We start from the raw sequence: 25,749 nt of genomic DNA, 5'->3' as shown, positions 1-25,749 counted from the left end.
TTGCATCCTGAGTTAACTGGGATTTTTTACTGGCTGATGGACTTTTAAAGCTGATTTTATAGAAACCCATCGTACTTAGTATTGTAAATGGAGAAAATGAATTCATTTAAAGAATTGTTTTTTAAAAAAAAATCTGGAATACCATTTGAAGTTAACAGAATTTGAAAAATACAGATAATAAATATCCAAACTTGCAACAGATGCATTTAAAAAACATTCCTAGTTTGAGTCGACAAATGTTTCCAGCACATCTGATGTACTCTTCATCTTTATTCTTACCTAGCCTCTTCTACAAGTGAATGTGATGCTTCATTACATGTACAGCAGCATAGCAGCAGATTTGAACGTTCAACTGTGTACAATCACCTTCCCCCTAAAAACCAGTTAAGGAATGTGGGCAATTATACAGGACTGACCTCTGGCCAACTCCGAAAACAAAAAAGTATATATAAAAGAACTGACATTTGTGCAAAAGGAAATCACGAAGAGGAAGATGAAAATAAAATATTTTTTTCTTAAAAAAGGTGTATAAATTAATTGACAAATTGTAAAGACTAGATTCTAAAATAAAAGCATGTTAGATGAACAGGGTGGAAAATGTTACATAAATAATCTAATTCAGGAATACAGATAGTGTTTGCATCATGTGTGTGTGCTGGTACCATTATGAACCTTTAAAATGGCCTTTATTTTCATGCCATATGGTTCATAAGGTTGTATTCCTAATACTGCAGTGCACCGTGACCTTAACCGACACCTTAAAATTAAAATCCAAATGCAGTGACATAAGGAGTGCATCTGTGTCTTAAAGTGTGGAAGATCTTTTTCCCTTATCTCCAGATATTGGTTTCCTCTTCCTGAAGTTTGTGGGTCAGAGGAGTGCAAGTGTTCTAATCAACGGTGTCCATCTCGGTGAGCACACAAAAGCATGTGAACTGGGTGAAACGGGTGATGGCATCTGTGTAAGGGAGACACATGTTAAAGTTCCCACGAAATCAAAATAATATTTGTATATTATTTATTATAAATTATTTATAATAATTGCCCTTGTATTATTTAATCAAAATAACTTCCTCTCCCTCTTACAACATCTCTTTTTCTGATGGCGGGACAACCTGTCACTCACATGAGATCACAGAAATATCACAGAAGCCGTTTCACTCGAATATACGTCACAATAGGGAAGAAAAGACTATTACAACTTCCGCTTCATGCCAACTTTATATACGATCACTGCCACTGTCATTTTGACTCTGAATTTGTAAACAAATGAAAGGTTTAGTGCTAAAATCTGTGGTACTTACTTAGTAATTTAGTGATGATGGGTGGGCGCTTAGACTCCGGAAGATAGATACCCAAGAAGTAAACAGGAACTCCAGAGAGGGCAATAGCAATTCCAATGAGGGAGTTGAGTGTGTCAGAATAAAGTGGCACAGCCACTAGGAACACAACACACATGCAGAAGATGATGGGATACAGCAGACTCAACTGATCGCACACAAACATGGAAGAGAAGAGAGGAAAACAACATTTTATTTCACATTCAATGTCCCATTTCAAATTGCACCTGATTTCTATCTTCCCTTCTTTTAACAACAGATATTCCATTTAAGTTTCTGAACCAGTCCTAACTAACCTGTTTTTTACACTTACATTGAAAAGTTTGGGGTCATTTTGAAAGATTTTACATTTTTAAGATTTTAAAATATTTTTTTCTTTTTGCTCACCAAAATCGTATTGCTCGCCAAGGCTGCATTTATTTTTTAAAAAAGAAAAAGAAAGTAAAAACAGAAATACAATTTAAAATAACCGTTTTCTATTTGAATATATTTTAAAATGTAATTTATTCCTGTGATAGCAAAGCTGAAATTTCAGCATCATTACTCCAGTCTTCAGTGTCACATGATCCTTACGAAATCATTCTAATACGCTGATTTGGTTCTGCAGTAACATTTGTTATCAATGTTGATAACAAATGTAACAGATGTGCTGCTTAGTATATTTTTGTGGAAGCCATGATATATTTTTGGGATTCTTTGATTCTAAAGTTAGTTTAAAAGAACCACGTTTATTTGTAACATTACACTAGCTTTACTGTCACCTTTGACCAATTTAATGTGCCCTTGCTGATTTAAAGTATTAATGCTAAATAAAAGTATTTCAAATAAATCTTCCTAACCCCAAGCTTTTGAATATAGTGCATATAATAGTAGGCTATAGTTATTTGTAACAGGTTTATGTGTGCACAATGACAGATCACACACTTCTTCATGTTATTGTTAAGTTATGAAGGTGCATTTTTTCCCCCATCTGTACAGTCTCTACTGCCTCACCTTCAGTGGTCGGGGCCTGTCTGGCTCCTTCCAGCGAAGGTAGATCTGCCCGGCGATAGACAGGCCAACGAAAAACCAGTAACTGAAGCTGTAATAGTTAATCAGCTGGAAAACATCCTCCACTGCAAGGTAGATCAGAGCCATGGCACACTGCAGACAGAAAGCACAACCTTAGTTACTTGATCCACTAGATGGAGACAGAAAACCTCAAACATCCCAGACTGTGAGATGCACAGTAATAGAAGGTTTAAAAACTTATATATAAAATAAATCATTTTAAATAGGGCAAAAAAAGTGTCACAGAAAAAGTCTCTCTGATAAAGTGAGAATGTTAAGATGCATTAGGCGTTAAAAGTGTAACTGAAATGTACTTGCGTTAAAAGTGTAACTGAAATGTACTTGCGTTAAATAGCAGTGCAGGAACTGGTGTGAATCTCTGCAGATGAATCATGGACAAAGCATCTGGAAGATGACCTTCTCGAGCTCCCACGAAGAACAATCTGCAGCAGCAAGAGACTTGCTTCATTCAAATGCACCCAAGAAGGGTTATTAAGTTAACTTAAAATAAATGTGAACTTAAATCAAATTAAATATAAAACACACACACAATTTTTTATTTTTTTTTTAGCTTGTTGCCACAGGCAACATTTCTCATTTTAAATTTAGATTAACTTGATGTCTAAAATAACAAACTGAAATAAAATAAAAACTATAGACATTTTTTTTAAATCCTAAAAATGACAAAAACACCACAAAAGCACTAAAATTCAATTGAAAACATCTTATAGTGATAGTGAAATAGCACTGCACCTAATCAAAGTGCTGAGAAAGCAAACCAATTATATAATTGCTCACAAAAAAAAAATGTGTTTGCATTTTTCATGACAATTATCTTCATACTAATATGCTCGCACATTAATGACCTAAAAGCAAAATCTATTTTATTTGAAGATTTCATGCAAATATATCATACATGAAACTGGGTTCCCAAAGCATCTGAATTCCCATCAACACTGCATTTATTTTCTCAACACTCCCAAAATTTCTCAACACTCCTCAGATCTCATTATCTTACACATGGAATAGTGGCAGGCCCCCCACACAGTCATTACCAGAAAGCTGCTCCAGATGGTGTGAGCAATTGAGTAGCTTCCTATAAAAACCACAGGAGCTGAACTAAGCTCTGTTCCTCCTCCTGGAGGTTAACACCAGTCATTAAGAATACACTTGAAGAACAAAACAGAACCTTTAAGTGGAATAATACAACTATAAAGCCACTGCAATTGTACAGGAGCATTTTCAAAGTAGATAATTCCAACACAGCTCCCAATCAGTCTCTTTAGACTATAAAAATAGAATGGACTTAAAGGGCCAGTTCACCCAAAAATGAAAATTCTGTCAAATTCTGTTAAAGATTTGAATAGTCACCCTCAAGTTGTTCCAAATATGTATGAGTTTCTTTCTTCTGCTGAACACAAAAAGATATTTTGAAGAATATGGGTAACCAAAAAGTTGATGGAACCCATTAACTTCCATAGAATGGAAAAATACAACAAATGATGACAGAAATTTAATTTTTTGGGTGAACTAGCCCTTTAAGTTAAATTCTTCATGATGGTGTGTTGAAATCAACAAAGCCACTTGAAGGCAAGCCTGCAACCTTAGCTGAAAAAAAGCATAACACCTGCAAACGATGTGGTACACAGAACAGACAAAAGGCCGTTTTTTTATGGATGTTAATGGGGGAGATGCTTCACTATGCTGAATAAACCGCTTTTGTGAGGAAATAAATTATTTAATGAACTATTTAATGAATATTTAGTGATTGGTTACCAAGGCACACGTGATCCAAGTTAAAGGGGTTGTCTAATGCTATTTCATGCATTCTGACTTATTCACGCTGTTAAAGAGTTGGATTCTCATGCTAAACATGGCCAAAGTTTCAAAAAATGAGTTGGGCCCTGTCCCAAATGGCACACTCCGGACTTGTGGACTTCCTCAGAGTCCACACTTCGGTGATGTCATGTAGTGCAGACCTATAGGGCCCTTAGCGCGAGTCCGCGAGGGCGCATTGAGAGGTATTTTTGGGACAGACTCGATCCTCACGCTGGAAACAGGAAGACGGTCTGATTGTTGTTATGGACAGGAGCTACAGGTTCGGGGAAATATGCTGCCTATTGTTGTTATGTTTACATATGACTCAGTACAGCCCTGACATTCTGTTCTATTTGTTTAATGAATCATAATGCGATCGTATTATTCAGCTCGCTATTATTAGCCTATGTTTGAGACATCAACCACTGGTCGATGATCATAATGTTTGTATAAACTTGTCATATAAACCGTAATGATAATCACACTTAAATATTTTCTCCTCAGCCATGTTAATAATTGTCCGTGAGCGAAATCTCCTCCCATCCGTTGTCTGATTGGCCTTTCGCTTCAAGGGTACGAAGGGGGCGCTGCTGAGCACACTTCAGAGCGTTAAAATACTAAATGGGACGGCCTACGGACTCGTAGACTCGGCGAGCACGCGCAATTTAAGTCCACGAGACCGAAAGTCCGCATGAAGTGCGCCATTTGGGGCAGGGCCATGGACGTATGACGGAGTAGTTCTGTGCCAAACACACTCCTTCAGGATTCGTATAAGTTTCGGAAAGTTTTTTTCGGGTATGGCCCTGTATGACGTCAAAAAGGGCGGAATTCCTTTTATGGGAACTTCTCCTGGAAGAGCGCGTGCGGTTTGTCATCCGCCAATAAAATTTCAAAGAAGAAGAGCATGTCCACACATTAAAGCTGCAGTAGGGAGTTTTGAGAAAACGTTGACTTAGCCTGAAAATTTGAACAAGCACAACTTACAGGTCCCACCCCCTTGCTCTCTGCTGCGCTACAGCCCTCCCTCCACAGCTCGTCCTCCACAGCGGAGCCTGTCGTGAACGCGCAGGCTAGTAAACAGGGCCACCCATAACGGCGGATAAAAAGTTATATGGCACATTCACTAATAGGGACTAAACGTCAACAATATGCTTTACATTGACTATGGCCTGCCCATACTTTGACTACAAACTTGGTCCTCAAATCATTATGTATTTTGCAATAGCCTACATGTAACTTTATAACGTTGCACTCTTTCTATAAGTTATAAATAGCTAGTAAGATAACGTTAATATAACGGTAACTAACGTTACAGTATGCAAGTAATTATTCTAGCGATATATAATGCTAGATAAGGTGTGCTAGTACATTATTTCAGCAACATGACAAGCCAGTGAATTAGCAGGTTTCAATTGTTGCTTAGCAGAGTGCGTGACATTTTATCTACATGTTATGCGGCTAGAGTTTTGACACCGAGTCAATGGGCTCTGTGTAATTCTTTCTTTTTCGCTTGTTTATCGTCATCGGTCTTTTTCCTTTTACCTCTTTGTTTTATGAGCAGGTGTCACTCGAGAATTGGCAGTTTTTTAGGTTGTTTCTCCGTCATAAGCACAGCTGCAGCACGCCGGCAATCTTGAGTTTGAACGACGGCTCGCGCTCCGGCGCTCGCGCTGTGCAAGAGAGGGGTGTGATCAGCGCGTACACGAGCGTGACTGACAGTGCTAAGACGGATGGAGAGAGGAATCACCCCGACTGAATGTCTCGCCAGCGGGCACGACCTCCCATGGCTAACCTGGAAGACCCTCAACAGATTACGAGTGGAACAGGGGAGGTGCAATGCACTTATGAAAACATGGAACCACCAGACAGACGACACATGTAGCTGCGGAGCAGTACAGACAATGCCCCATCTACTGGAGTGTAAAAACGCCCCTCAGTGCAGCGCCCAGGACCTGGCTGAACCGACCACATCAGCTGTGATCTGCGCCAGATATTGGCAGAACGACATTTGAGATTGCAACGGACTCGAAGAAGAAGTGCTAAGACACTCCTCCTGGCTCTGATTGGTTGTTTCTGACCGGGAGCGTGTATTTCCTGCAAATGGCAATAGGACCACTAGGAGGAGCCAGAGGAGCTTGATTTTTACACAGATTATCTGTCTCATATTCTACTGTCAGGACATAATGACAGTTTTAGCAAATACATGTTTTCAAAAGTTACCTACAGGAGCTTTAACCAGAGAGAGAGCAAGAGCAACGCCTGTCAACCCTGGCAATGTGCTTCGTTCGGGTTACGGAAGCCGTCGGCAGCGCTGTCGTTTTGTTTTTAGACCACGAAATCAGTTTGTTTGATGGTTGTGAGGGAAAGATAACCTTGTTCAGCTTCCCAAAGAACACAGTGTTATAGAAACAGTAGATCCAGTTAGTTTTTCCGAGGCAGCAACGGAGTTGTGCAAGTGTGTTTGTTTGCATTTCGGTGACAAATGTTTTATAAACAAGGCCCAGTTTGACGCTGGATTTGCAGATCGTTTGAAACCCGAAAGATGAAGAGGTTCCAACGCTAAAATATCCCAACCTTGAGTCGGAAATTCAGACGGTAAGTAACATCAAATGTCTGTGTTTTGTTGGCAATCGTGAATCTTTAGCTCCGCCCACAGCACGCCTCCAGGAGCTCGGCTGTTTTTGGAAAGAATCAGTACAGCGTATCTGTCTTTTATAAATCTGATAAAACTAAAGACTCTTCGGCGATATGAAGGATGCAATACTACTCTATAGGTACTCAAATCTAACATGAGATTGTCAGAAACTGTGTGTGTTATATCCCCTTTAAGCTTTTTCCAATGGTTGACCCTTGTATCTCCCAATAATAAGACCAGTGTTGGGGAAAGTTACTTTTAAAAGTAATGCATTACAATATTGAGTAACTCCACAAAAAGGTAACTAAATGCGATACTTACTATGGAAAGTAATGCATTACATTATTTTTCAGTTACTTTTTCTTATGCTATGGCTTGATCTCTTTCAGGCCTTGCAGGTGTTTCTTTGTAAAAAATTGTTTTTACTTTTTACTTTATTGTTTAACGCAGTAATGCAATCAACAACAGCCTATATAACCTACACCTTCATTATCTTTTAAAAACAATTATATATTGAATAATATAGAATAATATTATATTCTAACTTCCTGATGCATGCCATATAAAAGATCTATAAGCATGACAGATTATTGAAAGTAATGTGTTTGTTACTTTTGTACTTGTGGGTAGACTATGGACTGCATAAAGTAAATTCACTGTCCATTGTGATAATAAAGAGTGTAATATAGGCTAGATAATTGCCATTATGAAATAAGTTATATTAGACACAAAAGACATAGCTTAAACATTTAAAATGTTTAATAACTTATTAGAGAACAATAGGATGATACTAGAGAACAAACAACATCACCAATTAAACAAAAAATTGTCAGCTTTAAAATTTAAAAGATTTCACATGGCATGAATAAATGTATACGTTGATTCCAATAGATCAAAACTCTTGAGTTTTCTATGAAGTGTCCTCAAAACAAAATCCATTTTATCCAAAGTGATCATCCAGATCACTTCTGCAATGCAATGGGGGAAAAAAGTATTATCTTAATGTAATGCTAGAGTATTATCTTAATACTTAGAGTTTTGCGATCATGCAGCACGCCCCCTGACCTTTTCCCTGTCACAGAGATTTTGCTGATGATATTATGAAATGTGGGCACCTCCACAGTAGACAGTGGCTGGATCTCCTCAACAATAAAAGCAGCAACCAATTTGTTGAGTTCAGTCAAACTAATTGTTTTACCTGGTGGTGAACATGAACTGAAATCAAGCTTTTGTTGTTTAGCTTGAGGCAGGGTGCAGGTATCATTCGGCTCTCTCTCTCTCTCTCTCTCTCTCTCTCTCTCTCTCTCTCTCTCTCTCTCTCTCTCTCTCTCTTCCAACTCTGTAGTGCTGTGCTTTGCATGTAGATGTTAACGACTATTCCCTTCTCCTTTTCTTCGACGATTTCAAAATTATGAGAATACTTCCATCGCAGTAATGTAATGCTCTGGCCTGCCATCTCCGTTTCTGACTAGCTTCTACGTGACTACGTTCATTTTAATTCAGTACTTTAATTTTTTTGAATGCACATTAATTCAACTGAAAACTCGTATTATATTTTTTTTTAAGTAACTCAAATATTAATGTGTAATTTTATAAAGTAATGCGTTACTTTACTCGTTACTCCAGAAAAGTAATATTATTACGGTTATTTATAACGCGTTCCCCAACACTGAATAAGACCATGTCTGAAATCAAGCTTTAGACTGACCTAGATGCAGCAATGATGGAAGCATTAAGACCTCCGTAACAGGATAAAGCAACCGCAATGGGGATGGTCCAACTCATCACTCCCAGGGTGTGGTCTGCAAACGTCTGTGGGAAATATTAGCTAGCTGTTAGATTACAGACAAAACAAACATTATGACAACACAGAGGTCTATGAACTCACCACAGCAACAGCATCACTGGCAAGGATGGCACTCATGTCGAGCACAGCGTAGTAGGCCACGTTTGTGAGGATGTAGATGATCGTAACGATCGGCATGGAGATTGCAATGGAGAGGGGAAGGTTCCTGAGACACGCATGAACAGATGTGTTAGCGATCTTATCAATACCTATTTTTTTCATGCAGTATGTTCACAACAGGAACAGGAACTAAGGGTTCAGTCTGTCTCAAAGAAGTACCTTTCAGGGTTCTTAATCTCTTCTGTGACAAAGTTAAGAGTGTCCCAGCCTGAGTATGAGAAAAGAGCCGAGTACAATGCCAGAGCGATATTTCCTGGGTCACGAGACGAACCTTGAAAAGAATCCTCAAAGTTCATTGTGAAACCTGTGAGGGAAACATTACGAAAGTACTGAAAAGTTTAGTGGATCTTCAAGATTAACATGTATAACACTGAACACTTTGTATTGCGGTTTTGCTCTTATAGTGTTATTTGGATTTATATATCAAATATACAGTACTGTGCATACTTTATGCTTTTGCATGGTTATAACATGATTTTAATCATTTTGACTTTACATTTTGTATTTTTTTTAGGGTGACTTCAACATTCTGTCCAGGGACTACAAATGAAAGTCCAAACTCAGTCCTGGAGTCCTGTCCTGCAGAGTTGAGCTCCAACTTTCCTCAACACACCTGCCTGGAAGTTTCTAGTATGCCTAGTAAGACCTTAATTAGCTGGTTCAGGTGTTTAATTAGGGTTGGAGTTAAACCTTTCAGGACAGTGGCCCTCCAGGAGCAGGATTGGACACCCCTGCTTTAGACAAACTTTGCCGCATTTACAGTAATGCTTATTAGTGTGCACTGTCTCTGTTAAATAAACTAAAAAAAAAAATTATGTCATCATTTACTCACTCTACAGTTCAAACCTGTGTGCCTTTCTTTCTTCTACAGAAAACAAAATACGGCATTTTGAAGAACGCTGGTAACCAAACAGTTTTGATTACCACTGATTTCTATTGTATGAATGGAAGAGAAGGAAAACAAGAGACATTTTCAGGATCTTTTTTGTATGTTCTGCAGAAAAAAATAGTCATACAGGTCTGGACATGAGGGTAAAAAAAAAATGATGAAAGAATTTTCTTTTCTTTTTTGCTGAACTATCCCTTTAAGCTGATTCAAATCTCACAAGAAAGCAACATCTGGCTCAGACATAAACAAGTAGGCCTACAAAAACATCTTTATAAGATTGCTGATTGTGTAGAGTACATTTTTTTACCTTGGCACATTTTCACTATCCCAGTGATAATAATGACAATGAGGGCCAGCACTTTGGCGTAAGTGAAGACATCCTGCACCCTGGTACCCCACTTGACATGAGCAGAATTAATAAAGGTCAGCAGGCCTGAAACATCAAGCATAGTAAGCATGTTAGCAAAAGAATAAATATGTTGACATAATTACTCTGAAAAGTCAATTGAATGCACAATGAATGACAACAATGGTTACTACCTAAAGCCAACTGATAGGACGGCAATTAAACTATTACTACAACTTGAATGGATTAGTGGGTAGTAAAAACAAGTTTGGTGGTATTCATGGCAACCGTAATGTTTCTTTCATTTAGAAAGGCATGTCTAATGAGGCTGCTGAAGTTATCCAAGTGAAACAGGAATAAGAGGAGAGGCACCACAGAACCAGAAGAACGGGCTCCATGAACTCAAAAACAAGTTACTCATTAACTGCCCCATGACATTTTTAAAGTTAGACCTTAACGGGCCTCAGCAGCTTATCAGATCTCAGGGTGAGAAAACTAGCATGAAAAAGACATTAAGAAAGTTAAAGAATGTGAAAAACAAGGGTGCAGAGCAACAGTACGGTATGTACACCTTACTCACAGATACAGGCTGCAGCAATAAGTCGAGAAGCAGAATACGGCGGCTCGCAGCTGGGGAAGAGCGGCTGAACCAAGTAGTTGGCAAAGGTGATGGCGATAACAGCCTGACTCGTGGGTTCGATGATGAGCAGAGATGTCCACAGACGTATGAACGCTATGAAGCCTCCAAAAGACTCCAGGATGTAGGCGTAGCTAGCGCCAGATTTGGTGATTGTTGTGCCTAACTCGGCATAACAGAGAGCACCTACCACTGAAAAGATGCCACCGATGGCCCAGATAACTAGAGACAGTCCGTAGGAGGCGCTGTAGATGAGAACGCCCTTTGGCGACACAAATATGCCTGAGCCAATCATGTTACCCACGATGAGGCTGATGCCGTTCAGGAGAGAGATTTCCTTTTTGAGCTGCATGCTCTCTTTGGGTCTTGAAAGGGTTGCAGGACCCCCAGACTGGCCGTTCAGTTTTTTAGATTCAGTGTCGTCCTCCATTTTGTTCCACAGACGTACGTGTTGGTGCGCGGTGATAGAAGCGGCCCTCGTCGGCCTTATCTAATTTGACAGAGAAGACAAACCAGAAACAAGTTATAGGAACATTCTGTAATCATTTGTTTAACCAAATGTCATTCCAAACCTGCATGACTTTCTTCTGTGGAACACAAAAGAAGATATAAAAAAAAAAAAAAAAAAATACAATGTTTTTCTGTCCATACATTGAAAGTCAATGGGGAAGTGTATTGTTTACTTAAAGTTAAAACTATTAAAAATAAATTTTCTGTAATAGAAATAAAGGTGAAATAACTTAAAACATAAATTTAAAATTGGAAATGTTGCCTGACAATTACCTGAAACAAGTTTAAGTAAATACTAAAAACAAAATAAAGCTAAATAATATTAAAATACTAATAAAATGAGACAATATTAAATATTACAAAATTTTATCATTTTAATATATTAATAAAAATGACAAAAGCACATGATAAAATCATAAAACTTCAACTAAAATAAACTGAAAATATACAAATAAAGGCCTTTTTTAATATAAATACTATAAATAAAATAATTGCAATGGGCTTTGTGTTGTTTTGGACCCCACTAACTCTCAATGTATGGATAAAAATAGTTCTCCGAAGAAACATTCTTCAAAATATATTATTTTGTGTTCCACTGAAGAAAGACTTCAAAGAGTTTTGAAGACATGGTGGAGGTAAAAAAAAAAAAAGACATTGAGTATCAAAGCAATAACCCACACATAATTAAAAAGTCACATCCGGTCTCTAATGTCTAGTGATGGTGTGAAGTCAGTATAGGTCATTATGATAAGTATATTACATACGTGCAAAATGTACTGTAGCTAATTGACGAAAAGCTAGTGTGAAGATTGCATCACTAATATTACGTAAACAAGAAAGTATTTCTTCCTTCAAACATTTCACAACCCATCTCCCAATCAGAAGCTGAAAAATGATCATGATATGTACATGTTAACGTGTAAGTATAATCAGGGTCTATATGGGTTTCTAAATGAGGGAAATCACACGTTTAGTCCAGACTGTTTGTTGACCCTCTATAAATGATTGAGCACAAGATGTCCGCTGCTGTCACCTCTCCTACTGTGGAGAGCTGATAGCACATTCCTCTGATTATTTGGCTTGAACCACGTACATCAACATTTATCCTTGTAAAACGGTCATTGCACTAAGTGTGTTCGAAAACCAACAGTCCACCCTTGCTTGTCTTTCAAACTGAGGGCATATCATTTTTAATTAATATGTAATGGTAGCATGCAATTGATAAACAAGCACTGATTCAATTTTTCCCAAACTCTCCCCAGAGAGTTGTCCTTCCCTGAGGCTTGTTTCCCATCCTAGAAGAGGTTTCCCAGAACTGGAAAATTCACAAAAACATCTGCACTCATGACACATCAGTTTACAGTGGTAAAGGGCAGTCCACTGTCGTTGTCTTGGAAACTCAATGACATAATTTTAGATTTTACTTTAAATGAGCCAAGGGGCCTTGTTGTGGAAACCTGTCTTGCTTTTGATTGATGGTCTTGATGTTTTCTTCTTAATGTACACTTATCTGTTTGATACAGACTGATAAGCACAAGATATTATGTTTGAACCTCAAAGGTAAATATTTAAATGGAAGTATAAATACTGTAAGTGTGTGTTTGAATATGTGTTGTAGATCTATCTTTCGGAATATGTTTTGGAAAGACGCTCAGAAAACCGACTGTAGCCTACTGTATGTCTATCCCTCACAATTGTCATTCATGTCTAATTAAATATTGCAAATAAGGTCCACGTTGTTTGTTATTCATTTTAAGCATTTTTTTGAAGTAGTAGGCCTACCCTGCTGAAAAAACAGCCAACCAGCTTAGGCTGGTTTTGGACACTTTTTTTTTCAGCTGACCAGGCTGGTCTTAGATGATCAAGATGGGAGACCAGCTAAAACCAATTTGACCAGGCTGGCAGTCCAGCTTAAACCAGCGAAGACCAGACAACCAGCCTAGGCTGGTTTTAGCGTTATTTCAGCCGGGTTTTTTTTTTTTTTTTTTTTTTGAAACCAGTATAATTATCATAAAAACTTTTTGTTTACACAATATTCTCAAGAAATTGCTAATTTTGGCAGCACAAAAGATGGTTTTCAAAATCACTTAAAAACAACAACAACTTGGCACCCTGCGATCAAAACAAGTTAGTATTTGGCAACCCTCTTTGTTACGACAAGACGCACTTCAGTGTCGCGTTAAAGAAAAGACAGATAGGGCTCTATACAAAATAAGATATTACATAACATGTCATCAGCTAACACACTAAATAAATAAATAAATAAATAAATAAATATGCTAAACAAGTTTCTGAAACTGCATTACGAGGTATTACGAGACTTTAGCGTTGAGTGTACCCCCCCTCAAGCAAATCAGCTGTTTAACAAAACAACCGTAGCCTACAAGCGTTTTAAACGTTGTAAGTTAATGCAGTCTGACTCTGTGCTGTGTGTAATATTTGAGTGGTGGGCTAATTAATACAGCACTTATAAATCACTTGTTCAGAAAGAAAATGTCATCATAGTGAATGGCTTGAATAAAGGTAACGTTAACTGTTAAGCATTTAATAATCGATGAGATGAGACGCTACATCCTGTTTTTCTAGAGGGCAGAATATGAGACACGACCACTGCGTCATTTGAACTCATATTCCCCTCTCCGCTTTGCATTGAACATTTTGAAAACATTCAATTGGGGCGTTTAGGAGAAATGAGTCAAATGGAATTAAAACGGGATTGTTGTTTTTTGCCGATTTAACATAACCTGTTCAGTCCTTCTTATTCTTTAACGTTAAGCGTAAAGTTAAAAACACAAATATGTTCTTACCTTGTCGTGTCCTTTCTTTATCGTCTTTGTCTAACTGGTGACATTAGCAGACACAGCAGCATCTTTAACTACAGCAGAGCAGAATCAGATACACCAAGGCAAGCTGCCAAAGAAAGTCACGTGATACCGGTAAAATTGATGTCACGTGGGAGGGTTGCAAATCAGACAGATCAACCAGAGATCAACCCAGCTTGTAAGCGAGCCCATTCAGGTGCTGTCCTGCAGCCAAAAGCGAACCATTTAAAAAGTAATGTTTTCTTGTGTGTGTGTGTGTGTGTGTGTGTGTGTGTGTGTGTGTGTGTGTGTGTGTGTGTGTGTGTGTGTGTGTGTGTGTGTGTGTGTGTGTGTGTGTGTGTGTGTGTGTGTGTGTGTGTGTTTAAGTGGTTTCTGATTAACGCTGTTTCACACCTGATACATTTAATGTCTTTGAAGCAAAACCTTATTTCTCACTTTAAAGCAGAGGAAAGGATATAAAAGAATAAACAAACCTAATGATTCTTTTAATTATTATTATAGATTATAAATTATATTTATAATCTAAATCAAACGTTATAAATAGTTCTGTTCTGTGTCACCGATTGTCGAAATTGATCAAGAATTCATCCTAATATGCTGAAATCAATTTCTAATATACTGATTTGATGCTGCAGTAAGATTTCTTATTATTATCGATGTTGGAAACAGTTGTGCTGCATAACATTTTTCTGGAAACCGATTTTTTTTTTTTTTTTTTTTTTTTTTTGCAGGATTCTTTGATGAATAAAACGTTCAATGGGACATAATTTATTTGAAATATATATATTTTAATATTTTAAATGCATTTACTGTCACTTTTGTTCAATTTAATGCATACTTTCTTAATAAACGTATTAATTTCTTGCAACAACAACATTAAAAAATCAGCCCACCCCAAACTTTTGAATGGTATTTATAAGTTATAATGTATATAAGCATATTTGTATAAGGGAATGGGTATTTTAGGTCCTGTGAATGGTTACCATTACTTTTAATCACATTTTACCTTCACTACTTCATTTTAAATTGCCCTGCGGTGTGAAAAAAATATGTTGTACTTAGCAATACAAAAGCTGATGTGGTTTAAAAAATGTGGTTTATTTTGTGAGCATGTAGCATTCATTCATTTCATGTCAAAGAGATTTCACATCTCATTTTGTAATGTTTGTAAAGGCCCCTATAGCAAGGTCCATTCATGCCCTTCAGCGTAAAGACCATCCATGCAATTAGATAGTCTGTGAGGAGGTATGTGGCATGGTATTGACATGAGTAATACCAAGTAATAACTGTTCTCCAAGAAGTGGATCTAACATATGAGTTCATGTGAAATGCTGAAGGGACACATACTGTTAAACGGTGGTAAAGACACAACAGATCACAAAACAGTGTGAAAATAATTCTTATACCATATCTGTTTTTTTCCATACATGAATACTTTATTCATTTTCTTGCTTTATACATTCCGTGCTACATACATAGAGCACCAACCAATATTATTAAATGCTTTTAAAAATAATGTCTTGTTGCAAGATACACTACAATCAGAAACTACTGCGTTTTTCTGTTGTGCAACATGCACAAATTTAAGTCTAACATCAAAAACACGCAACCTTGAAAATGTGTAGTACACACACAAAAACTCAAGATAAATGTGGTTATAGAAAGAAACTTAAAATATTTGATGAATCTATCAAAAGAATATGATATATCAGGCTGAAACAACTGTTTCAATATTAACAGGAACTGAGTGTGAAAGTTATTAAGCTGTTAAGAATGATTAAGGAAAATAGCCTTACCTTTCACAAAAGTTCCTTTGAAAATAATCCGTTTTTTTCTCTTCTAAGGAATGTAATCAAATCTGTAATTGCCCATTCATCAGAACATGATAATGTTCAAAGTCATTTGAATAATCCCTTCAGTTTGTGAACTGGGAAACAATGAGATCATCAATACCCTTTACATTGGGTGTTAATTTGATGATATTTTTTGATTAAAAAGAATAAAACTGCATGGCAGCATTCACTTCCAGAGGATCTGACCTCTCTTCATCTCTTACAGACTTGTCTAAATAAGAACACAATAACAATCTCAACATATTCATGACACATTATACTGGCAAACAAATCTAATCTAATGATCAATTGTTTTGTGTGCAGTTACTGTATTACAACACTAATGTAAAGGCATTTTTGATCAAATTTAACCAGACTGCCACCTCTGGGCGGTTTGAGTATTTTCAGTGGATACTAAACCTAAAGTTGTGGCCACCAAGATAGCAACATTTTCACCAAGACAGGCACAGATATCAAGCAAACAGCGCGTGCGTGCGGTCAAGGTCAAGGTCGAAGTGATGATCTCATACGTCTCACGGGTCACAGCATGTCTAGCACGTAACACGTCAAGTAGGTTGTTGAGTCGTCCTTCAGTCATGCAGCGAACAATGGCCTCTCGTCTCTCTTGCAGAAGCCCGCAACACCTCCTTCCCACTGACAGTTCATATTTAACTAGAGAAAGAAGAAGCATTAGAGTGTAGTCAATGGTGTTTTCATGAATCTTTTCAATTCTGCAAGAATATTGCAAATTTAGCAAGAATGAACATACTTCGCAGACAAATCAAGTCACTTTTATTTATATAGCGCTTATACAATACAGATTGTTTCAAAGCAGCTTTAGAGTGATAAACAGGAAAATAACGATTCAATGATGCAAACAGAGTTCAATTCTGCTGTGATAAAAATCAAAAAAGAGAATAGCAAACATTCATTATTCAGATGAAATCAGTTCATTTAATCTATAAAGCAGCTCTGGAGAAAACAATGATGTCATCATCCAGCTCAGTTCAGTTCTCATCCAATAGCGTCAGAGCAGTCAAATCAATAATATTGCTGAATATTACGTGTCCCCAACTAAGAAAGCCAAAGGCAACAGTGGCAAAGAACCCAAACTCCATCGGGTGAGAAATGGAGAAAAAAACCTTGGGAGAAATTAGGTTCAGTCGGGGGACCGGTTCTCCTCTACCCAAATAAAAAGATACACTAAATATATTAAAATGAATACTTCTATTAAGCAAGGATGCATTAAATTGATCAGAAAGTGACATTAAAGACATTTATCATGTTAAAAAATATATTTTAAATTCATCAAATACACATGAAATAAAAAAAAAGTATTACAGGTTCCACAAAAATATTAAGCAGCACAACTGTTTTCAACTGTGATAATAATGAGAAATGTTTCATCAAATCATCATAATAGAATGATTTCTGAAGGATCATGTGACACTGAAGACTGGAGTAATGATGTTGAAAATTAATCTTTGGCATCACAGGAATAAATCCCATTTTTAAATATATTGAAATAGGAAACAGTTTAAATTGTAATAATATGACATAAATAATATATATCATAATATAAATAATGTAAATGCAGCCTTTGTGAAACTTCTTTCAAAAACATTTTAAAAATCTTACAAACTTTTCAACGGTAGTGTATTTTTTAAATTGCCTCAACTCTTAACCAGTTACTTCACTGCGACAACACCTTCTATACTACTTACTGTACATTTAAATGAACAAAACAAGACTAATTCTGAGAAAAACAAAAACCCTCTGGAGAGGAAACACACTGGACACAGATAAGGCATTAGTGGGGCGGTCATTCAGGAAGCGAGCGAGTCCCACAGAACTGCTTACTGCGCACATGTAAACGCACAACACAAACAAGAACTGATACATTTGCTCTGTCCAAGTAGTTATGCCAACAGTATGTACACAAAATGTACACAAAGCTCCTCCAGATTTATTCAGCTAAAATACATCAGGCAATTGAGACTGACAGAGAGCAGAGCTTTTTCCAGATGGATTAAAGTATGCAACAATGGCATGTTTATGTTTGTGGTCCAAACTCATTTGTTGGAAATGTGCAGGACAGGAATGGAGGGAATTAAAGAGATTCAAACAAAATGACTGTTAGGACATTTTAGAGACAGAACTAATTGCTTACCTTGGTTGCCAGCGTTGTGTTGTGGGGTGCTCTGAAACAGCGTTGAAGAGGAAACACATGGGGACCTTAAAGATGTGGGACTTTGTCTATGGGAAATTCCACAACGCCGATTAATCTGAATGAGACCACGATTACTGCAGGAGTTACTGGACTGGACTGAACTTTTTCCAGTATCTATGAAGACATGAGCAGGGAAAATGTAATTATAAGACACTTTACTAATAAAGTGAGAAATTGTATCCAAAATACTATTAAATGAGTGGTCACTAACCCCTAAAGCATCCAATCTGAGGAACATCTCTTGTTGCCAATGGCGGAGAGGACTTTCCTTTTGCCTTCAGTGAAGATACTGGCAGAGATTCATTCTGTGGAATCACTTTGGAGGTCCATTTTTTTGTGGGACCACTGCAACTATTGTCCTGTTGGTGGTAAAAGACATTCAACGGTCAAAGGCATGGCCGTACCAACCATTGAGATGAGGTGTATAATTAAAGTCATTAAATAACTGCCGAACAATAACTGTACTTAGGTGCGGCAAAAATGTTCTACAACACAAAGATAACCAACTTTCTAATTTATGCTGATCAGCAGTGTGACAGCACAAGTCAATGTCAAAATGACAGAGATACCCAATCAAATTAGAAAGACTAACATGGTTTTAAAGCAATTGCTGTTAAATCTTTGCCCTTCAGACATCTTAAAATGCACAAATGTAGATAAAGTAAAAAAAATTCCCAGGGGCCCCGAACACCCCAAGCAAGTTTTTGGAACTCTGTTTTTCTAAAATCCTGTGTTTGGCCATTGCTGTAAGAAGTGTTATATTTGCACATAATTTATAATGAACACACACAATACAAAATATAGCATTGGACTGAGTACCTGTTCAACAATCCCACATTCTAATTTAAAAAAGAGAGAATAGTTCTACACCAAATCAAGTCAAACTTTGTCTTACCTCTAGGTTATGTAGTTCAATAGGCAACTCCCAGGATGAGCGCCTTTTACAGCTCAGTAGCCCCCTCTCCTGGAGAAACAGACAGATACACAGGCAACAAATGATCATTACCACCTAATAAATACACAATCGGTCAAATTCTTCACATCTGCATTAAAATAAATTTGAATTTAAACAATATAATATTCAACACAAAGTGGGGTTCACAAATCTCAGACTACTAGTAAAATGCTCATCACTGAATACTTCTGAAAAGTTGATTAGAAATGTTTAGAATGTTTTAGTACTCAGTTTGCTTTATAGTCCAGTCATTTTAAGCCAAAATGGGGGTCAACCTAGAACAAATTGCAACTCAACTGATTTTGTATCCTCAATATGTCCTGAGTAAGGAAAAAAAGCCCTGAAGAATCCCATTAGGGGAAGTTTGAAAAAGACCCAAATATAGCCTATTCATACGCCTATTCATTCTTTTTCTCACGTGAATAGGATAAAAATTTGAACCTTTAGATATCATCATGAAAATTACTGAGTTGATTACTTACATCAAGACAAACAAAAAATGTATTTATTTTCTTTAAAAAGTTTTTTTTAATTGTTTGTTAACATGGGCAAACGGTGCATAATCTAATTACATATGTGCTAATTTGCATAAATAACACAACATATCTAAACATTGGATATAGCCAGGTGAAAATGTCTTGTTGAATCTTGTTGACATCTTACAGTAAAAGACTATAGAGCCAAACAAATGTCACCATAAGGGGCATAGATTCAGTCATTCATTCAAGGTCCACTCAACTGTCACTAAGCTGTCACTCAGGTAAGAAAGATTTCCTTTTGTTTCTCCTGCATGGATTAATTTGATTGTTTGATCCAGACCCTTTTTATTTGACCTACCTTTTGTCTTCTGCATTCTCCTTACCCGTGTCTCCTGTTCTTCCCTCAGACTCATCCCCCAGAAACAGTCCCACGGACTCAGCCCCAAACCCCATCTCTGCAATAATAATAATTAATAAAGGCTGGTTTCTAAAGTAGCCTACTTCTTCCAGCTTCTTTGTATTGATGCTCATGGGTAGCCTAAATGGGTTCCATTCACCTTAACATTAAGTATTTTACTGTTATATGTCAACAGGATTCAACAAGACATTTTCACCTGGCTATACCCAATGTTTAGATATGTTGTGGTATTTATGCAAATTAGCACATATGTAATTAGATTATGCACTGTTTGCCCATGTTAACAAACAATTTCAAAAAACGTGTAATACATTTTTTGTTTGTCTTGATGCAAGTAATCAACTCAATAATTTTCATGATGATATCTAAAGGTTTACATTTTTACCCTATTCACGTGAGAAAAATAATGAATAGGCGTATGAATAGGCTATTTTTGGGTCTTTTCAAACTTTCCCCTAATGGGATTCTTCGGGGCTTTTTTTTTTCCTAACTCATGACATATTGCAGATACAAAATCAGTTGAGTTTGCTTCTGTTGCAATTTGTTCAACCTTTTTTCATAAAATGACTGGACTATTAATCACAGCAGCAGCACTCGAGCTGAATGAACGACACAAGTTTTTGTAAAACCTGATGATCTCCAGCATAGCATTTGAGAATGAAAGAGCATCTTGAGCTTCAATGGAATCAAGAACATCTGACCATTCGGAAAAAGTATATCATGTTTATACAATTTGCTTATTGGATTAGTGACCAGGAAATCTTAATGTGTTTTCTTTGTTTTAAATATTTCCTTTAAGTCACCATGGAATTAAAAAGGATAATTCATATTTTTTATAGAATATTGCAGTGTTTATTATGACCGATTTATCCGTGCACATCATTATTATTTTTAATTAATGTGCCTTCATAATCTTTGATCTCAAACAATAACTTCCCTTCTAGTAATCCCTATTAGCAAACGGCAAACATCAAATCAATTCCTGATGGACAAAATCAAGTCCTGCCCTACAATTTTTTCTTGTTTGAAAAGCTGTTTTACTTGGTTATACATCACAATAGGGAAGAAAAGCAGATCTCAGTCTCATGCCGACATTAAACTTATTTCCAGACTACAATGAAAAAAAAAAATCTGTTTGTAATGTGGACTTTTGGACCCCGCTATATAAAAGTATTTAGAACTATTATTAAGCTCATTAATTATTAAACAAGTACCTTGCATTTTTTCAGATGAAGAACATCTTCAGTGAAAGTCTGAGGATCAAATGCTGCCAAAGCTGTCCTTAGAACCACTGCACACTCTGTATGAGCAGAAAATAATAAGTGATGAGCAGATTTTAAATAACACCTCTTAGCTCCATAAGAAAAGCTGTAACTAACCCTCAGCCGATGGGCGTTTTTGAGGTTCACTCTTCAAGCATCGAACGATGAGCTGGGCAAGAGCATGGTTTTGAGGGGTCATAAGGGGCAGAAGGTCAACCCCTAAACCAAGCTCTAATTTGGTCTGAAGCTGATCAATACCTGTATGAAAACACATTTAAAGGTCAATGAATGACTGAAAAATCCTTCTCCCAGAATAAGACGCATTGAAGAGATGACAACATACCTTCACATGGACGCTTTCTATTCAGTGTTTCCCACAGCAGAACCCCAAAACTGTTGAATCATTACAACGCTTAAATGAACACAACAATTCAACTCTAATATACAGCTGAAACACTCTAGAATTTCGAAATAATGCACCTCACCTATATATGTCCGCCTCCACAGAAGGAACAGCACCTTGTAAGACTTCCGGTGACATATAGGCCAGATCTCTGACACATGGCCCATGGCCATTAGAAGTGGTCAAGACCCCAATCTCTTGACCCCAGTCACACAACTACAATGACACACATATTATAAAAGTAAGAAAAATGGTAAAGCATATGCACAAAAAAAGTATATTTTAAGGATACTTTGGACTATGGCAATACTTTTGCATGGTACTGTTGGTCGAGAAGAACATTAGTAGCTTTCAGGGCTCCATGAGGCAGCGGAATGGCATGGATATGAGCTAAACCTTCAGCAACATCCAACAGGATCCGAAGACAAAGAACCATCGAAAGCTCTGGGTACAGATTTGTCTTAAGAAAGCAAAAAAAATGTATCACTTGCAGTTTTATGAAAGAATGCACAGAGAGACATTTCCTAACAATAAAAATGATATCACTGATGATGCACGCAACAGCTACTAAAATGCAAATATATTGTATTGGAATGCTATATGGCTCTATAAAACTTGTTGGCACTATTTTTAGTAGGCTACAGTTAAATTATTAGACTGTTCCTTTCCCTGCCCAGGGGATTTCCACTCTCTCACTGTCAGGAACATGAACACACCTCCACAATTCAAAAACAAATTTTCACACTTCCTGCTTTAGATAACAGACTCATCAGGTATTTTTATACACACCTGTCTGTGACTAAAATGATCTTTTAAATGAAGTGCATTGTTTAAGTAAGTGCTTACATCATGCAGTGTGGAATCTAGAGATCCTTCAGCCATCCAGTCCCACACCAACCCCACTAGAGAGTGAGCTGAACTTGTGTACACACCCAATGGGACCAGTACTTGCTCAGCGCACACCTGGCCCAACATTCCTACTTTCTTTAACCTGTCAATCCACTTACTGATACCACACACACACACACACACACACACACACACACACACAAACAGACAAAGCATTTAAGTTTTGTTTTCCATTTCTTGGAAATACCCTGTAAGCTGCACCACAAAGCATAGCAATATTTAATAGCATTTTGTTTTAAAATGTATTCATATTAACATTATTATTATTAATTCATATTAATGCTGTATTAGTAACTCTAAATTTACTACGACTTAAATCATATATTTTAATAAACATTTTTTTATGTATAGGCTATATAAAATATACTTGGTATGCAAAGCACAACAAATAAACGTGCAAAAATGATCTGCCACAGGTATGATGACCGAAAATGTACTTTACCTATCTTCGATTAACTTTACAGCCACTTCGCGTCCTGTCCTTCCGAAACGTCCTCGCAAACACGCACCTACACTCGTTCTGACCAAAACTACGTCTCGCAAGTCCTTCTCATCTATCATCTGCAGATGACTGACCTGAGCCATTCCTCTGGACTCAGCCAGTATAAACTCTGCTGAAATGCTAGGAGACTGAGACTGCTCAACTAGATTCATTTGCTATCATGGATAGAAAAGATCTATAGTCTTTAGAAAATGAAAGGAATCGAGAGCCCGGCCCCAGATCGCGTGCTCATGACGTCGCTTGTTTATGTCGTGTCTTATTGGCTGAGTTCAAAGAAATCCCCTGCTATTTCTAACAGTCGTCGTGAAAAACAACTTCAGGACCGCTTTTCTTTTCTTTTCTTTTCTTTTCTTTTCTTTTCTTTTCTTTTCTTTTCTTTTCTTTTCTTTTTGTATTTATAGGCTATAGCAGTTTATACCATTTCATAGCAGAAATAGCCTAGGCCTATACTAATTAGCCTTGCACATTCAAGTTTAAAATTGCCGCAAGATGAATCGTGAAAAAAAATGAATAATTTCCAAGGGTCTTTCTGAATTAGTGTTGTATAATATCGTAAATATTGTAAAAAGTCGGGGTCAACTAAAACAGGTCATAAGGGTGAGAGTAGCTAATTGGTGTGGTTTATGAAGCCATTTTTATAAACTCTTAACACATCTAACAACTGCTCATCTGACATCAGACAGGACTCATAAAGATATAGCTTATTTTTTCCCTTGACACGTGACCACATGAATAACATCATAAAACCTATAGGCTACAAAATAGTCACAAGTGGAAGACATAGGGAGTTGAAATACATAGCCTACAGTTATGCTATTAATTATTAACCTCTCGACATTTATTGACATTTTAGTATTGTTCATGTCTGAATGTAACAGCTATCTTTGAGCTCATTAGTGTGACTCCATCAACCCCCCCCCCCCCCCCCCCCCCCCCCCCCCCCAAAAAAAAACTGAAAATAATTTCCTCTTTTTCTCAGATGTCTGCCGAAATTGCAAAAAGAGGTGTCTGACACACACTCAGGTTTTTTTTTTTTTTTGCAAAGCTAATTATATTAAGTCTTACATCATTTGCTGATCTCTGTTCAGCGTGACAAGTGAATGGGAAGTGATATTTCCATCTTACAGAGAAGGGGATGTCCAAAGTGACTGTACGAACAAAAGAAAGTGGAATCTTGTGAGTCATTTATTTGTTTATCTCAGAAAAAAAACTATTGTCAATTTAAATCACTAGCTACAGTAGCTGTATTGTCATTTTATTTAACCATTCTTTGACATTACATAAAAAAAACTGTAAACAGTTTTAGTTAGATTCTGTACTTAGAATTTATAGCCACAATAGATGCAAAAAGACACTCATTGACACTGTTGAACTGTAGTAACCTATCCAATAAAATAGGCAATACATTAACTTTTTATCCAAATATGATTAAAATGTATCATTACCTGAACAATACATCTGATTGGAATGTTTTCAAAAAAAAAAAAAAAAAAATGATGAAAGGAACTACATTCACTAGAAATGCAATTAAGGTCTACATTTCTATGTTATTTGATGGAATTTTTCTAGTCTTTGTGCCATGCCATATTTTTGTCTTTACTGCATTATATATCATAAATAATTAGCATATTAAGTGACATGTTATGAGCATTATGACATCTAGTAATTGTAGCCTATAATTTTTTTTGTCTTCTCTGATACATTTCTTGTAAATTCATGTCAGTGATCCAGTGCAAATGTGTGTCAGTGATTACTCGAATCTCACAGAATTTTTTAGTAAAAAGTCAGTAAAACCACTTTTACGTAACTTTCCATGGAGGAGCTGCAACTCATGTGAAGAACTCATAGACAACGAGTTTAGATGAAAATCAAGCTGAACAAAGGGGAACTTTATCGCAATGCCCATTGTGTAACATCATTTTCAACTTCAGAAGCAATACCGGCTTACATTCCCAGTCTACTAAAGACAATAGAACATTAAAGCAGTTAATCAAAGAATTTTAAAAAAGTTATTCAAAAATACAGCATAAAGATATATAAGAACATTTCCAATGCAATAAATGTACGCTGGATCAAAGACTCAGTGTTAGTGACTCTTTAATACAATCCTAATGTGACGTCATAATGAAACCATTATTCCTTCAAGTAAGAGTAAAATAGTAACGCATAAGGGTAGACTGTATTGTTTTTCATAGTCATTGCTATGAACATATTGTGTATTGTTTAAATATAGGTTGTGCATTCTATGTAATATCTTACCGTATTATATAAGTCTTCTTGTTTTTGGAGCAAGGCAAATTCTTTGTAAATGCAACTTACCATGCAAATAAAATGAATTGAGATTGTTGTAAAATGATAAGAAAAAAATAAAAAATAATAATAATTCATTACATTTATATAGCGCTTTTCTAGGCACTCAAAGCGCTTCACATGGAAGTAAAATGATAAGAAAAAAATAAAAAATAATAATAATTCATTACATTTATATAGCGCTTTTCTAGACACACAAAGCGCTTCACATGTTTTGGCCATGTTGTATTCTAATTAGCATATTTACATGATAGATAAGTGATTACAAGTACAATTATATATTAAAACAATTGGTTACAAGCATATTTATGCGAAAATAAGTACAATTTCCCTTAATTGCATATTTCTCCTTTCTCATATCGTAGTGTTGGTGGTTTCTGTGGTTCATAACCATTCTTTTGATTCCAATAAATAATAAATTCATTGGAACTGTGTG

The 25,749-nt window shown here is 36.6% G+C and overlaps 2 protein-coding genes across 2 annotated transcripts; both read right to left on the bottom strand.

The window, feature by feature from the left end:
• Positions 1–520: 520 nt before the first annotated feature.
• Positions 521–14,081, bottom strand: slc7a6 (solute carrier family 7 member 6). The gene is made up of 10 exons (XM_056267328.1): positions 13,999–14,081; positions 10,625–11,171; positions 10,006–10,131; positions 8,969–9,113; positions 8,732–8,855; positions 8,552–8,655; positions 2,737–2,833; positions 2,334–2,483; positions 1,305–1,488; positions 521–958 (listed from the first exon to the last, which is right to left on the bottom strand). The coding sequence occupies exons 2-10, from the start codon at positions 11,109–11,111 to the stop codon at positions 891–893; spliced, it is 1,485 nt and encodes a 494-aa protein (XP_056123303.1). The 5' UTR covers positions 11,112–11,171; positions 13,999–14,081; the 3' UTR covers positions 521–890.
• Positions 14,082–15,904: 1,823 nt separating this feature from the next.
• si:dkey-181f22.4 (receptor-interacting serine/threonine-protein kinase 2) lies at positions 15,905–23,159 on the bottom strand. Its single transcript, XM_056267341.1, has 11 exons — positions 22,944–23,159; positions 22,439–22,598; positions 21,903–22,052; positions 21,675–21,808; positions 21,533–21,582; positions 21,307–21,447; positions 21,142–21,227; positions 18,971–19,039; positions 18,287–18,434; positions 18,016–18,189; positions 15,905–16,517 (listed from the first exon to the last, which is right to left on the bottom strand). Exons 1-11 carry the CDS (start codon positions 23,153–23,155, stop codon positions 16,213–16,215), a joined length of 1,629 nt encoding a protein of 542 aa, XP_056123316.1. The 5' UTR covers positions 23,156–23,159; the 3' UTR covers positions 15,905–16,212.
• Positions 23,160–25,749: the final 2,590 nt, after the last annotated feature.

This window comes from Rhinichthys klamathensis, unplaced genomic scaffold, assembly GCF_029890125.1.
Source record: "Rhinichthys klamathensis goyatoka isolate OS25496 unplaced genomic scaffold, OSU_Roscu_1.1 h1tg000258l_1, whole genome shotgun sequence".
Lineage (NCBI taxonomy): Eukaryota > Metazoa > Chordata > Actinopteri > Cypriniformes > Leuciscidae > Rhinichthys > Rhinichthys klamathensis.
The sequence above is the reverse complement of the archived record's forward strand: the minus strand, read 5'-3'. Positions and strand labels throughout refer to the sequence as shown.